This window comes from Ostrinia nubilalis, chromosome 10 (assembly GCF_963855985.1).
Source record: "Ostrinia nubilalis chromosome 10, ilOstNubi1.1, whole genome shotgun sequence".
Classification (NCBI taxonomy): Eukaryota; Metazoa; Arthropoda; class Insecta; order Lepidoptera; family Crambidae; genus Ostrinia; species Ostrinia nubilalis.
Genome location: NC_087097.1, coordinates 16,319,973 through 16,337,638, shown reverse-complemented (window position 1 = coordinate 16,337,638; position 17,666 = coordinate 16,319,973). Strand labels below are relative to the sequence as shown.

General features: G+C 38.4%; 1 protein-coding gene across 5 annotated transcripts in view; it reads right to left on the bottom strand.

Annotated features, from left to right (window-relative positions):
- LOC135075363 (ras-related protein Ral-a) overlaps positions 1–17,185 on the bottom strand; it is a 28,714-nt gene extending 11,529 nt beyond the window's left edge. For 2 of the 5 annotated variants that reach the window (XR_010258017.1, XM_063969809.1), the window contains exons 1-2: positions 16,527–16,956; positions 2,166–2,348 (exon numbers count right to left, since the gene is read on the bottom strand). Coding sequence is in view for 2 of the 5 variants with exons in the window: in XM_063969809.1 (XP_063825879.1) it covers positions 2,166–2,348; positions 16,527–16,580 (237 nt within the window). In the remaining 3 variants the exon portion in view is untranslated. Of the gene's footprint in view, positions 1–2,165; positions 2,349–11,298; positions 11,355–16,526; positions 16,958–17,045 lie in introns of those variants that run through there. The other 3 variants (XR_010258019.1, XR_010258018.1, XM_063969810.1) reach the window with 3 other exon arrangements.
- Between the last annotated feature and the right edge of the window lie 481 nt (positions 17,186–17,666).

Below are 17,666 nucleotides of genomic sequence, written 5' to 3'. Positions count from 1 at the left end.
AATTAAATAATAGAAATTATTATTAATTATTATTATTAAAGACATTATTATTATTATTATTAAAATTAAAATTAAAATTTAAAAAAATACTTTTTGGCTTTTGTGAATTTTGCTCAATATTTCTATTTTTTTGTATAAAAAGGCAAAAAGTTTGTTCTAGAAATGAATTCGCCATCCTTTAATTATCTGAAAATGATACCACACTTGCCCTAATACCCATATTTTTGAAGATATGGGCCTTAAAGTGAAGCGCGGCAGAAGGAAACTTGCCCCCCCTCCCCCTGCTACCACAGGGGGGGCTCCCGATGTCTACCGACGGAAATCCACTCAGGAGCACCTAAAGAACCACTGTTGCAAAAATGAGCCTTCTATACCAAAGTGGAGGGGTCTCCATACAAATCATTGCACTAAATTCCCTACTATAGTTCATAGATTCTGAACATACATTTTTGGACGTAGTTCAGAATGCGTGCAGTATGTTAAGTATACGGCTACTATGCAGCTACTTTCTTGGTGAATCAAGAGATAGATACCTCTCGGTCTACCTACTTTTACCATGGGTGGACTTACTTTTCTTGTATGACAGAAAAAAAAGAAATGCCTCCCAAAGGATCACGTCAATAGCGGATCAGATCAGCAAGGTCCTTTAAACATTATAGTCCCAATTAAGTGTCTCTTAAAACACGACGGGATGGTACGTGGGTAGATGCGTGTTCAGAATAGCAAAAGATCTTACAATTGAGATCTTATCCGTTCCCAATCCCAGCCCAATTAGGGCTATCATCGTCATCAGACACGGAGTGAAGTCATCACTCGCGGATTGAGCAATTCACCTCGTCTTGCAATTTACTCTAGACACTGCAGCTCTTTGCCCAAGGTTAGTGTGGTCACATAATACAAACCTTGGCTTTTAATCAACGTCTCGAAGAGACTGTATACTCTCATTTTGTTTTTTAAAATAAAAAGATATTGTATCCGTCCGAGTCACATATCTTATGACAGGTCAAAGTCATATTAAGTGCATAAAGAAATGAAAATATTATGTTGAATGTCTGACGTTTTTACATCCATAATTTGTACGCATAACAATCAAGACCGGGCTCGAATTTACCACTTTCAGATAGGCTTTACTATTCCTACATAGTAAAACCACCAGAAAAAAAAATACGTGCAAGGTTAAGTGTCAAATGTAAAGCGGCCACGGTGACCCGTATTATACGTGGAAAGCTACCGTTTCTAATCTGATTCACTGGTAATTAACTTGGATATCAACTGTCTGCTAAGTCGTGATCGTGAAAAGTTGTTGGGGCCTTCGTAAATAGGACATCATTGATTAACTTTGGTTGCTTTTGAATGTCAGTTACATAATGTGTTTCCGCTATGCATTTGTTTTAACAGACAAAACAACCAACGTTGTTATAATCAGAAATAATATTATGCGTTTTAAAAGCCCATTAAAATGCCATAATTACAAATTATGATCAGAGAGAATATGTTTAGAAAGTAAAGAAAGTGACAAATATGCGAACTAGTTCACTTCCGTGGTTTGTCAACGAATGTGTCGCTTCAACTTCAAAGAGAGCCGATGTTTTCCGGCCTCTCCTGTTTGCTCAATACTGATAATGGCACAAGCTAAATCTACGGAAATCGATAATTTCATACTCGTCTAACGGTTAAGATCAGTTTTAGTTGATAACTTATTGTAATTTTTGATAACTTATTGTAATTTAATAACAAGATAATAAGGTCTTATTCGTTGTAACACAATTTTAATACCATTTTTGGTCTCATCTTATTTACAATGAGGGTTTTCGCAAATGAAAAATCCGCCAGATAGCAATACGTAGACGCGAGGTCCAAATGCTGCATGATTGGTTATTTTTGACATGACATTGACAGATATGTCAAAATCCACCAATCACGCAGCAGTCAGGCCCCACATCCACGTCCCGCCATCTAGCGGATCTTTCATTCGCGAAATATCGCATTTCAACTCTTGTACTAATGAGGGTATTAGTACAAGAGTTGAAATGCGATATTACAACATCACCAGACCATTTTGGCCCGCTATACGCGCATGAGGGTGGACTAACGTGCGGTTCTAAAGGGTTAAGTTCTTATTCAAAAGTCCTCTTTGTGGTTCTCTGCGCTCTGTTTGGCCTCACCTTCTTCCTGTAGCTGTCTGCCTTCGTGGGCTCGTAGTCTTCGACGAACTCGTCGTACATGAACTGCAGCGTGAGCGCGGACTTGCCCACGCCGCCCGAGCCCACCATGATCACCTTGTGCAGCGTGGGCGCCGCCGCCGGCTTCTTCGACATCACTGGGGAGGCGCGCCGCACGCCCGGACACTGGAAAATACAGAGTTGCTTTCGTTAAGGCTATATTTCACCGGGACACCATGGCGGCGCAACCAGTCGCCGCTACCAACAAAATGTATGCAGCTTTGCGCAACCAAACGGACACCAGGTGAGTAACTCTCTATAGAGCTGTATACATTTTGTTGGTAGCCGGCGACTGGTTGCGCCACCATGGTGTCCCGGTGAAATATAGCCCTTAGAGGGCAATGCATTGTGTTGTGATACAGGGAATCTTGAGTGGTGAAGGTGGACTACCCGCGGTAGTATTACTAGACAGCAGGGGGAAGAATTAGGCCAAGTTACACTACATTATTTTAACCGCAACTAACCAAAACCGGTGCTTTTGTTTGATGTAGCAAGTCAACCTTAATGTTGCATTGACGAAGTTATTGTCGACTTAAAAACTTGTTATTTCACTAAATTTAATAACACGCTACAATAGATGCTACAAATGAATGATATAGCTAGCTCTATGTTCATTGTTAATTTATTGAAACAGTAATAAAATTTGACCCAGACAATATTCAAAGAAACATAAATCATAAATACACAGTAGAAAAAAAAACTGTTGAGTTAGGTCACAGAATTCACGCGATACGCAACTGGAAATCCAATTAATAAAGTTATACCCACCTAATTTATTTAAGTACTTTTAGTAGTTACTTAACTTTCCAAACAAATTAATTCACCGTTTATATTCTCACTGCATTTACAAGTCCATATTATTAACCGGCAAAGCGGATTCGGCACTTTATCAGAACAATATCTAAGCTGTAAAGTTAGTATTACACTGACAACAATGTTATCGGTTGTTCAATATATTTTAATAGCTGATAACAAACAGTTTAAATTCCCTAAATGACATAAAAGATAGTGAGGAGGCACACCGCAAGCAGACTTGACGACGCTTATCAGTAAAATGCACTTAGGTAAATGTAAATTGCTTCACACTATGGTGCTACTGGTCTACTCGTTACATCAATATCAGACCAATGAAGAATATTCATTATCTAAACTAAGCGAAAATATTTTCATAAGGTCAAACACCGCTACACCATTTATAGCGCGCCAAACAAAACTTTGCAAGAGCCAAAATTGGCGATACCGTCGAGACAACAAAATGCTAATGGCAGCCGTTTCTGAACGTTCCGATACGGTTACCAATACTGAAGATTGGCAGAACGAACTCTTTTGCATAATATTTACGAAAATCCGGAGAGAAAATAAATACGGTCGGCCGTTTGGTGTAGTGGTTCAGAACGGACTACTATGCCGAGAGGTCCCGGGTTCGATTCCCGGCCGGGCAGAAATTTAAATGATGAATTTTAATTTCTGTGACGGGTCTGGGTGTTACCAGGCCTGTTCATCTCCGCGAGTTCACATCGAAAACAAAACACGCACGATAGCCCACCTACAGGAGGCGATTCGACAAGGCGTCACATACGAGATACGAGCGAGCATTGACACACGCACGCGTACTCTTGTATTATGGAAAAAAATAAAAAAATACTGTGTAAAAAATACTGTGCAGTATTTAACTGCCTAAATAATAATAAAAACACACAATGTACTTTTTTTAAGTTGCCTGAAGACACTGAGAGGTAAATAAGTGGTTATTGTTATTCATGATAATTCATGCAAATTCATGTATTTCTTCCGACATTTTCCGCGATTTGGCACTTCACGTCACACATTAGTTTGCCGAAGTTCGCCGAGCCAGCTATTGTCAATTATTATAGGTGTCAAACAGGATAGGGTCTTTGCGCTGGTTTTCGTCCAACTATCGGAGTTGTCAACTTTGTGATCTTAAAATACCCTTACATAAATGTATCATATTATTTTATGTCGTTCGAGTGCTCATAAAGGCAGTCAACTAAAGTCCATACTGCAACGCACACACAATCCGCACCGTAACGTAAACGCCTTGCCTCGCCGATGACAGTGCACGAAGGGCAATGACAGCTCGCAAAACATTGACGTATATCAATGTCTCATGGACTTGGCGTAACTTTAAAATAAACGTACTCGGTACATTACGCACACATTTACACGCATTATAAATACATACACGATTTAAGAAAATAACATGGCCGCAATATAGGCAATCAGCTGACAAGTATTTGTGTGTGTGTGTGTGCGTGTAGTTGTCAGCTGATTGCCTATAAATATGTTGTTTTCTTAAATCTTGTATGTAGGTACATACTCGGCACAAGTCAGGTAGTTAGTGACGTCACATGAAAATGTTGCCAGAATGAGTACTGACCAAACATTATCTATTTCTTTTTTTTATACATCACCAGGGGTAAGTTAGAAAGAGATAAACAGCTGTTTGTCATTAATTTGTCGAATTTTTGTATAGATCTATATTTCCTCTCCACTATTACCTCCATGCCACAAAAGGCGATACATTGTTGATCCCTTTCCGAGTTGATTTGCCTGCTATATGACCTGAGCTTTGCTTTAAAAAAATGACCCTTAGTCATCTAAGATTTAATTTTGTATGAAGAAGTTTAATAAACACTTAAAATTGTGTTTATAATGCTATCAATTAGACATACGTGCCAAAAACTTTTCCTGTCAGCACGTTTTTTTTCTAGCGCGATGATTTCTGCAATGTACCGGTGACCGGTGTATGGCCGCGCATTTACGTAATTTTTTGGAACTCACTACTTTTTAAATTACATTTTCATTTAGGTAGAACTGTTGCTTAGGCATTATAGATTGCAACAAAACTAGCGCGGGATGGCTACTGCCTTCTGTGAATACAATACTTTGTATTCAAATTTTACGCATGTGTTTATGGCAGTTCAGTGAAATGGACGAAAACCGAAGTTAGATAGAAAACCAGCACAATGACCCTACTTTCAAAAATTAATATTGCGATTTTATAAATCACTTAAACAACTTTATATTAATTTGCGGGTACGCCGGGACAGCTCGTAAAACAAATTCATTATTTACATATTACTAATTTATCAACTTTGTTCATTGTTAGTTCATTAGTTGTTCGTGTTTCGTTTGGGTTAGACCAAGAGCCGAATGCAAAAAATAAATGTTACTTAATTATATTAATCCTACAAAAAACGGACGGACGTGTGCAAGTCTAATAGCCATATACTTGGTTAACTCATTTTAAAAAGTGCACAAAAACGTTCTATGTTCAGACAGACTATACAGGGTGGAAACGATAAGTGATCTCACTCGATTATTTCTAAACTATACAAGATATCGAAAAACTGGTTCCTGATCCTGAAAGTGTTTCACAAGCTCTTTTAAACGGTACCAATAATAGGTTACAGAATAAACTGGAACTATCCTAAAATTCAATGTTTCCAGCTTCCATACTAAATGTATGCCGACGACACATTATTAGGAGTGTAATTTATTTTTTGTTAATTAATAAACTTAAAAAGTCGGTTAAATTAACTCGTAACTTGCATCTTATTTAAAATTATTTGTGAAAAACATTAGTTTTAGGCTTTACTTGCTATAAAATTATCAAGAGATGAGTGCCATGACTGTGATAGTACTAAATGTATGGAAGACGGAAACATTGAATTTTAGGATAGATCCAGTTTATTCTGTATTTATTCTGATACCGTAAGATAGAGCTCGTGAAGCACTTTTAGGATCAGTAAACAGTTTTACGATATCTTGTGTACCTAGTTTTTAAAATTATGTAACTTTACCAAATGTATGGAAGCTGGAAACATTGAATTTTCAGATAGTTCCAGTTTATTCTGAAACCTATTATTAGCACCGTTTGAAAGAGCTCGTGAAGCACTTTCAGGATCAGTAACCAGTTTTTCGATATCTTGTATAGTTTAGAAATAATCGGTTGAGATCACTTATCGTTTCCACCCTGTATGACGAATCTATAAGGGTTCCGTTTTTGCCATTTGGCTACGGAACCCTAAATACCGTATCAAAATCTGTTGCATAGTTTTAAAGATCTAAGCATACATAGGGACAGACAGACAGGAAAGCGACTTTTTTTTATAATTATTACGTAGTGATGATGGGCATATAGACCAAATAAAGACATTTTGATTTAAGGGGGGGACATCGTAAGAGCCATTCACATTTTTATCAGAAAGTTAGTAAATTAATATATTTAGGTTTTTGAAATCTAAAACAGCCAGGAAATCAAAGAGGCAAACATGATACCTTTGTGATTTTATAGGAATTTTATTGTAAAACACGGTCATATTAAACTTTTATAAAAAAATTCAGAGGTAAATGTTTTTTTTTCGAGAAAAATTTTTTCTAATCGTGTTTTCGAGAATATCATCCCATCACACATACGTTCTGTAATACTTAATATTGAAAACAGTGCGAAATATCGTCAATTGCAGTTTTCACATACTAAGGGCCCATAATGAAATTAGTATAATGTTTGTTTATGTAATAAAATTTGGTTTGAAATACCTACTGAATTGAATTTTTATTTCTTACTAGCTTTTTGGCTTCGCCCACGTGAAATAAATTGTCACAGTTATATGTGTTATAAAATATTTAGGTGCTAGCTCTTACACTATATAACTGGCGGCCGCATGTAGCTGCGCGTTGCCGCGAAGAGCAGTGAATGCAAGTGTGGTGCGCTAGATGGCGACACAGTAGCTTCTTGTAGCAGTCAGCCCTATGGCATCAAGACAGTACCGATCACTGACGTATGTCAACAAAACGGTGCTCGACTCTTAAGACAAGCTAAATTACACCATATTCTTGATGACATTGAGCATACATTTTTTTGAATACCTTCGCGAAGAAAAACTTCTGTACGTAGTACTTATTATTATTCTGTGGTGTTACTATGTATAATATGTATGTATTTAAAAAAAAAAAGTATATAAGTAGTACGAGTATATCCGTTAAGCTAGCACCCATAACACAAGCATATGAATTGCTTACTTTGGGGCTAGATGGCGTTGTGTGAGATTGTCCAAAGATATTTATTATTATGTTTGTACGCTTTGGAGCTCACGGGTCAAAAGTGGCCCGGTCCTTTATAAGGCTTGCGTGGGGATACAGATCCAACACGTAGAGGCCGTTTTAAGCGCAAAATAATCGACAAAAGTGAAAGTGGTGCACATGCTGGATATAGTCCCTGACTATATCATGGGATGTAGCCAGAGACCATCCCCAGCCTGTGCACAGGAGCTATTGCAGTTATTGGAGAATGGACTAGGGTTATGGATGAAGGATGGATGGACTGGTTACTGGGCTATGGATGGAGACTACGGGACACCTGCCTGGTTCATAGTCTCGGACTGAAAAAATGGCAGGCGGTGACTAGCCAGCGACTAAATGGGCCCCCCCTGGCGTCATGGGTCGTATAGACCGGACTGAGGGGCAACATTGGCGTCTGCCAGCTCAGGGGTGTAGAGAGGTGTGCTGCGCTTTCTCCGAAGTTACTCGCGGCGTTATGCCCTTTAACACTTCCACCCCTGGAGCATATAGCTCTAGCGACTCCACTCTGGCCGGCCGGTTAAGGCAAGCCAGAGGTGAAAGTCCTGCAGACCCTCTCGGATTCCACTTCGGCAAGCCGAAGACGAGGGTCTTGACCGACTCTCGGGAGCACTCGGATTAACAACTGGCCCCGTGGTGTCGCTACTCACCAACAGCTCGCCACAAAGCTGCCCTGCGGGGCTTATTATTATTATTATTATTTGTACGCTTTGGAGCTCACGGGTCAAAAGTGGCCCGGTCCTTTATAAGGCTTGCGTGGGGATACAGATCCAACACGTAGAGGCCGTTTTAAGCGCAAAATAATCGACAAAAGTGAAAGTGGTGCACATGCTGGATCTAATCTCTGACTATATCATGGGATGTAGCCAGAGACCATCCCCAGCCTGTGCACAGGAGCTATTGCAGTTATTGGAGAATGGACTAGGGTTATGGATGAAGGATGGATGGACTGGTTGCTGGGCTATGGATGGAGACTACGGGACACCTGCCTGGTTCATAGTCTCGGACTGAAAAAATGGCAGGCGGTGACTAGCCAGCGACTAAATGGGCCCCCCCTGGCGTCATGGGTCGTATAGACCGGACTGAGGGGCAACATTGGCGTCTGCCAGCTCAGGGGTGTAGAGAGGTGTGCTGCGCTTTCTCCGAGGTTACTCGCGGCGTTATGCCCTTTAACACTTCCACCCCTGGAGCATATAGCTCTAGCGACTCCACTCTGGCCGGCCGGTTAAGGCAAGCCAGAGGTGAAAGTCCTGCAGACCCTCTCGGTTTCCACTTCGGCAAGCCGAAAACGAGGGTCTTGACCGACTCTCGGGAGCACTCGGATTAACAACTGGCCCCGTGGTGTCGCTACTCACCAACAGCTCGCCACAAAGCTGCCCTGCGGGGCTTATTATTATTATTATTATGGTGTAGTAACGACGTAAACTGAAGGCGACCACAAATGTGTCAAAAACGAATAACATGATCTCATACCCTATAGAGATTATATTCTTCTAGGAAACTCTGTTTAAAATGAACCTGACTGACATTGACCGACAAGCCTCCAAATTAGGATTGCATCCACCGTCAGAGAAATCTGATTAGCTGCCACCCAATCGATGTAAATTATCACGGAGAAAATTGACGATTCCTTACAGTCGCAGCTGACACGGTCAATGGTTGCGTAAATGAGTAATCAATTCTGCATTTAGCAACGGGCATTGCCGCCAATTACCAGCCACGACTGGCAGAATGCTACCGACGAACGGCTTCATTGCGGCCACTGCCATTCAGTAAAAGTGCTTCGAGACTCCGTTTACATACTAATTGACTTACTTTGCATACATAGTACTAGCTGTTATTAATCGAACAGTCTTCTTGAAACCAAAAATAACAGATACCTACAGCGGCAAAATTTAAAAATTTATGTTAATTTTCATCATCATTATCATTGGCAACTGCATCAGCAAACAAAATGCTAATTTCGGGAGTGGAGTGTGTTACTACGAAAAAATTAATTATTTGTCTAAATAAAATGTATTTTTTTTAAATAATTCTCACGAAAAAAATGACAATATATTATTCTTGTTTATTACTTAAAAATCTTAACTTAATTGCTTTCGTGTAGTATAATAAACATTTTTAATTTTCTTTCATTTATTTATAGTTTTGTTTTGTACAAAAACATTTAATTTATTAATCCCTGGCTACTTTTTACAAGCTATGGAGTGGAGGCCAATGCGAAGGCGACACATTATTTCAACAACCAACACTAAGACTTTCAATATGAGGTTCATCATTATGGTTACATAAACATGACCATTACCTTAATTAACCATGAGTTCATCGACTCTTCAAGATAAGGAAGTATGTCGACGACTACTGATTCCATAATCCCAAGTGCGCAGTAAAAACAAAGCTATTCTGCAGTAATAACGCATTCCGCGCGCATTCTGTTCAGGTAACGTATGATATTATGGTATTTCCAGCGGAATACGAAAAGGGAGGATAAACAAAGCCAAATCAGTGATCAGCAATTAGCTGACTGTGACGACTCCGGCACACTTCCCGTTATCACATGGACGGTCACGGATTAGCAGAACTGTATGAATTGAAGTATTTGGAGCATTTGCATGTTCTGCTGAATCATTATTTTCATTAAATACTACTGGCAAAAGGCCAGATTAAACTCGTATTTGAGTTTTTTGAAATTAAATTAAAGTTATAATTAACGGAGTGGAAAATTTTCTAAACACTTTCACACTTTCGACATCATTGATGCCGATTTTCAAGTCTGCTTCAAAAAGGGAAAAAGTAAATGCACATACAAGAAATGCTACTTTGTTTATAGACCGGCTAACCTTTCGAAAACACTTTCGCGCTGATCATTGCACCAATTTACTAGTGATTACAACAATGTATTGCGACCACTGCCTTTCGAAAAAATGGGGACAAGATGAAATCGATTCTGTGACAACACCCAACAAGGATCTATTTTTAGGACGAGTCATGTATTTCGTTTATTGGGAAGCAGAGTAGGTTGCGCGTCAATTAGGTTTAAGCCATGGGAAATGGCCTGATTAGCCTGGATAACAAATCCATTTACGACCACTAAAGTACAATAACGCGAAAAAAATCCATCGATTTATTCGTCATACCAAATAGTAGCAAAAACTAAACTAAAGGAAAACATAAGATGATTAGAAAACGTGGATATACCAGCGTGTAGATAATTAACTTCATTTTATCAACGCATGAAACATCTTCATAAATAAACCATATGTTTTAACAAGAAAATAACACAATTAAATGAGAATTTGTTCATTAACTTCTAAATTGCACTTATTATATTCGCTTGCATTATACAAATTGTAGGTTTTACACTTTTTAGGGATCCGCACCGCAAAAGGAAAAAATCACCAACTACGTCTGTCCATCAACAAGTCTCACAAGGATGAGAATAAGGATAGGTACGGAACCCTCAGTGCCCGAGTTTGGCCTGCATGCGGTTAGTTAAAAACATCAGTCCAATTTATCTCTAGATATCATATCATTGAGAACTTATAAATCATCCGGACGTAACTCAGGCAGGGTGTTACTAAGTCCGTCAACCTAAACGAACAATCTTATTCATTTCAGGATACAATGGCAAATTGTAAAGAACTGCTCATTTCATTTCAGCTGAATATTTCAAATCATAAAAACTTCAAGAGTCGTAAAACAGAAACGTGATCTGAAAAAGCAATACGATGCATTTGAAGACGTACACTGAGGAGATGATGCTCGTTATTCAGATATGGATATCAGCCGATAGAGATGCCGGTCGTATACCAAATATGTAGATTGGCCGACAAAGCAGACCTAATGCTGGCTTATCTCACACTTGCAGCCGCAGCATCCGATGCAAACAATGGCTAAATTACAACTGACCTTGCCTATGTAATCGCGGGTGATTCAGCGCGGGCAGACGGCGCGTCAGCGTCACTATACTCACGCAAAAGAAGCCCATGGTAATTAGCTATTTCAATTAACCGCGCGTGATGTCCTCCTCTGTGCGTGTCCCCGGCACAACTGACCGCTGATGTAATTGTGAAACGGGAATGGAAACAATGAATTTGCCAGTTATATCTCATTTGTTTTATCCTCAACGTATGTTATTTGTTACTATCATGTGATGATCATTATGACACCTAGATTGTTTTCATCAACAACATCTACATTATTATCAGGGGGAAGGTAATTCGAGCATCAAGAAATGCATCATTCCTTTCACTAGTCGTGCATTCAAACATTCCGAATTACTAACATGAATAGGTCAAGGTATTTTGACAATAACCAATAATGCGCAACCTGAACAGTTCAAGATCTTTTTTGTTCTTTCTGGATTTCATCATGTTAGAATTACATACTGAGCTGTTGATGGAGTTGTCAATGTTTTATTATAATTTTATGACTGTCATTATTTTCAGTCGTGACACGCGCGTATTTAGGTTACAAAGTGTCATTTGCAAGTCGAGTGATCTGTAGCCAACCACATAACGGCGCGTGGTGTGGCTTGACATGGGTTGCAGTTACTCGCCGCAAACGAGGTGCGATTATGGCTCCCAAATTACGTCAAAACTTATTCATACTACTCTTGACAATGTTCTCACGATGCGGTTGTAGATTGTAGTTAACTAGTTTTCCACGTGTAAGTAGGTGGTCATCGTATCTAATTTTTTTCTCTGAAAACACCATAAACGCTATTCCCAATCTTAAAGTAGTAAATTCTTATCACAATATACGAGTATCGCTCTATCAGACCTGAGTTACAGATAATGCACGAGTACGAAACCTATTCGATGTATTGTGCTTGCGTTTATCTCGCTTGCGTTGGGATGCTGGCAAGATTCAAATAACGATATTGTTTTTTTTTATTTAGCTTAAATTTTTCCCAAATGCAGAAATATGAATACCTATTAGTGAGTTAGTCATAACTTAATGAGTCACGTCCGAGCATTTTCCGCTAACACACGTGAAATAGTAATTCCTTAATTTGATTGTGATGGAAGGTTTAAGTAGTTGATTAGTCATTATGCTAAGTATAGTGACACGCATTTAGGACAGTTAAGTGTTGATTTGTTTAACTTCAGTTGTAACTGGGGACCCCGTGACCGTGTGACTATTGTAACAGTAGTCCATTATTAGCGTAATGGTAATAACAAAAGATTCGTGAGTAATAACACTTTGTACCCAAAAAACTGAAGAAAAGTTTTCACGATCAACAAAAGTGATTCACAAATAATATGCTGTAGGTATTTACATTGAAGCGTCTGAGAGTGTTATTGTTTTTGTCTTCAGTATAATTATTATCTGGAGCCTCATCATGAGCGTCATCCCATACAAAACAAGATTTTCCAAATGTATAACCCATATACGCCAATGCACCCTAGACTAGCTTTCGCGTGTTTTATATCACTTCAGTCAACGTCATTCCTATGCTAGTCCAGTTAGTCAGTTGGTTGAGGAAACAAAGCCAAGTGTAGAACCGTTAAAACGACCCTCTGTCTCCCGGGTAGGCTACGCACTCCCGCTGTAACGGTGCAGTCAGCAGTGTCGACGCATAGCGTTTCCTCTTGACACACTCCATCCATTATGTTGACAACATTACTGATAGAGCCAAGAAAACGTAAAGTCAGTATTAACCGGTTGAGTCCCAGACGGCATTAATTAATGCCATAACAATTGATTATTAATTATTATCTATTGTGTCTAGATTCGCAGGCCTTGAAGGATTAAAGCCGTTAAGAACAGGCAAGATTGAAGTCATAATATAATAAAATAATCATATTTTGATCATGATGACGCATAATATTCTGTCCAAAAGTTTCACTTGACCAATTAAGCAGTGCTATAAACGTCTAACAGTCTGACATCTGAGTTCTTATTTGGACAGCTACGACAGACAGAAGATACATAAATAAATAAAACATCTATGACTCATCAATCTATGTATGGTCGGAGTTAAATAAAATGTGACGAGTATAATGTAGGCGTCCCTTGAGGCATTCCTCGGGCCTACAGCGTAACCCCCATCGCGAATGACTACAGCAGGCGGCCATCAAAGACACGTGATCGATATAAATGGAACAGATGGATCCTCGCATATAACCACACCAGACGTAGTTTTATTCGAGCAACAATGTAATGTAAAGCAGTTAATTTTCATATAGAACGGATAACTCAAATACACAAAAAAAAGTTATAAAGAACGCATTTTGTGGCTTCGAAAATGGGTCAATTACCATAACAATTAACACAATTTGTAAAGGAAAAGTGCAAGAGTCAGTAGTATGCAATTGCAAACATGGCACTTTGGATACAGTGAAAGACAATAAATGCCTTTGAAAGCTAGTTAGAGAGCGATATGATGTGAACTATGACTGTTGAAGCAAATTTCATTAGAGGAACAATAACAATTGTACAGACAAGTCAAGAATACTCTCACATGACGTCAATAACATTAAAATACATATCACGATTGACATTTATCGCCAAGCAACGGTACATGTGTAGCGGGAAAATGATAAGCTGTAAATTCATTGACAAAAGATAATGACCATGTGCAATGCGTCACATAAAGCACAGTACTGTAATACAATGTCCAACGAATGACCATAAGCCACAAAGTAGCCATCTCATCTTAAGAAGATTATAAAATAGTGAAATAACTGCAGACAGTGTCGTAAAGAGAAACCCAGACTAGAAAGGAGATCTTTTTCCATTACCTTAATGTTAAAGGTGAATTCAGTGAAAGTGACTAAAATAGAAATCGGCGTTTTAATACACATATGGGTTCCGTTATTTTCGCGCACGTTTTTGGTGTGGTGTAGTGGAGATTGCGAATTAATACCTATAATTATATGAACGTGCTTTATAACAGCACTTTACTGAAGACTTCCGTAACAAAACCGACGCCAAGAGATGCTTTTTTTTCCTCTATTTTAGGACTGATATAGATATACCCTCTACGTTGCGGGAGTCAAGGACCGTTGGTGAAGAACATCCTGCCATAATGATTCTGTAAAATAATTCTAATAATTGCATGTATTGGGTTAGTTTGTTTTCGTGCACAGCCAAATGGGATGTTATTTGTTTTACTTATTCACCGGTGCCATGTCGGACCTGGTACGAGAGACCACATTTACAAATACCAGTCGGGTGTAATAAATACTGAAACCAATTAAGCTTCCGATTGCAATTATGTGTGATTCATTCACCACATCATACATAAATAAACATTTTATTTTTGCTAGAGACATCAATAAATAATGTATTCTTTCATTTTGCAGATGTAAGTAATTGAATGTAGAACCGACAGAAAGCTCTATCTCGTAAAAACACGAGTTTAGAGATGAAATGTGCTAACTATCGTATTGCCTAATACCGCTATTCGCGTCTCTTAAGAGGACTTATAACTTAGAAGGTACCCCGAAAATAGAGGTTCGATCTTCGATCCCATCCCATAAGAAAGGTTCAGCCAAACCAACGTGATCAGCCGGCGTGCAGCGATGGGGATCAGACCTAAAAGCATTGATCGCCATCGCTGCACGCCGGCTAATTGCGTTGATTTGGCTGAACCTTAAGAGGCAGTTGCTTATAACAAAATAAGCGTAATTCGTCGCACATACTAATGACTGATTAAGATATATGTATAAAAAAAACTTGGACAAGGAAACCGTTTTAACAGGACCCAAGGAGGGTAACGAAAACGATCAGAGGAACTTTTATGAATGTGGCAGCTTTAGAAAAACTGCTTTTCCGTTAAGTTTGATACATAACAGGCATATTATGATAGTCTGACTTGGAAAAAAGTTGTCTCGAATAGACGGTCTGAGTGACGTATATCAAGATACGACATTCACTGGGCTTATCTCGGCGCGGCGGCCCTAAAACCTCCTCGAGCGCAACCGATGCTCTGATAACGAGAAATTGTGGGATGATTCACACAACATTCAAACTAGTGTAGATTACTTGGAAATCTTATGGGATAGGGATAAACTTCTTCGTTTTCAGGAAAATTAAAGAACAACGCCTTTTGAATGGAAAACATGAAAGTTATAATATTTGAAACATTGGGAGGGTAAATATCTTATTTACTGTTGTCCAAGTCTAGTCACACAAAAATAATTAAGTGCTTTGGTTGGAATAACAGGTCTGTTTTATGAACCAAAAATAACTTATTTCAACAGAAACAATAACTTATTTATAATAGCGGATGGCTGATTGATTGTTACTGAAGCAATAAAGAATGGGATGTAATTAAAGATCAATTTAAGTAGGTATGTTTGAAGAAAACACTAACAATTAATCATCATTGATTTTATTAGCTTTAAAATTGATTGATTAGGGTGATCTACTCCTAGCTATAACTATTGCATGACTGCTCTTCATCAATGTGAACAGGTATGTGCGTGTAACACAATAACAGTGCAGACTCGCAAAAACACAGCGGTGCAGTGACAGCAGATGAATGCAAAAAGTTCATGTGTTCCACTTCGTTTGGTAAGAAATAGAAACTGGTGACAATGCACGGAGTGGATACTGCCCACAAACATGAAAGATACCAATTAAGGACACTGAACTCTTATAATTATTGTTATGCTTCAAAGCATAATTCAATAATAGATTGATTACATTTTCTTTTAATTAGAAAACAACAACAGATTTTATACAATAATTGCTATAATAGTTAACAGTGAATGATATCATTATTTTAGATTCATTACAAAACTAAATTCTGAAATCTAGGTATCATGTTATTCTTTGTAATAACAACAACTATCCTCTACTTGAAGACTATATAGAAATAAAATCAGTTGTAAACTGCTCTAAAGTCTTATGGATTGTACTTTTTAAACTTGCAATTAAAAAAATATGCAGATAGTGATGTGTGATTACAAAAATCACTTGTTTGATAAATTACAGGACCTGCCTCCTGTTTCTTAGCAAATAAGCTGCTAATTACTTTTGCCTCAAGTCTAATGAGATTACTCATTATGATGCTAGACATCAGAAAAATTATTCACAATAACATTACATACAAGACATTGTTTCAATATGCTGTTAATGAGTTCTCATTACTTATGATCAGATCATTTGAAGTTAGAAACATTTTCTGATATCAAAGTCATTCATCAGGAATCTTTAAAATGTAATTAACAACTGTTAATAACAACATACCTTTTGCTCCTCTAAAAATGTGGTAGATAGCTGATACGCTAGAGCAGAGAACATAACTGGACACTCAGCATCCTCTCCCGCCGAGAGGAGAAGGTAACCACCACACTCCCATAATACTCAGAATTTGACTTTATGGAGACACCACACCAATTCACAACTTCAATCGTTTCACGGTTCAGGTACTCTTTAATTATTTTCTCAGTAACTGTGACCAACTCTAGGAAAATTGACGGAAAATCATTCGAAGGCTCGTGACTCACAGAGTTCACAATAACAGTGATAGCCCGAGTCGATGTGACTGCTCAAACAGCAGGCGCGACCCGAGTGTCGTCTCGATGAATCGGGTCGGGAAAAGTGTACCAACACGTGAGAACGGCAAGACAATGCGCGAGAAACTGTGGGAGAACGAGAGGCGTTGCCATTCTATATAGTAAACAATCACGTCACTGAACCTAAATATGGCACGGCACTGCATTGTTACACTTTCTGAACGGCGGTACACTTCATTTTCTGACTTACCTATACAATAAAGCTTCTGCGGCTGCAGTTTATCCTTGATAATCGTTTTGTTACAAATTGATTTCACTTTTATTGTCAATAGTTTTTCACTTTACGCAAACCTGTCAAAAATGACGAATTCGAAGGGTGGCATCACTCGCTGTCCGAGTAGCGCTAGCGCCCTCTATTTATAATAAAATAACTTAATTACCCATCTCACGGGGAAAAAATATAAAATGTAGTCTTTTCCAGATTGGGGAATAATCTGAACAGAGGTTTAGACTAGCAATAAAACTTGCATAAGTTGAAATTGCAAGCGTTTACCACTGTATAACTGTGTGCAAATAGCTGCGGCAAACCAACTTCTGCAAGACACAGGCATTCACAATGGACTCATGCATCATTGTGGCTGCACTTTTAAAATTATTATTTTAGTTAATACTCCTAATTATCTGCTCGGCGACCGCGACTGGACTTAAGAAGAAAATTAAAATTTTTACTCGTTAATTTTTTGCTCTAAACATCTACCTCGTGTCATCGTGTGTTGTGACCATCTTATTTGTTTTTTATTATTTTTCATTCACTCTCTTTATAATCTGCACTTCTATCGCAGAATAAAAAGTAGTTTAGTTAACTTGTATA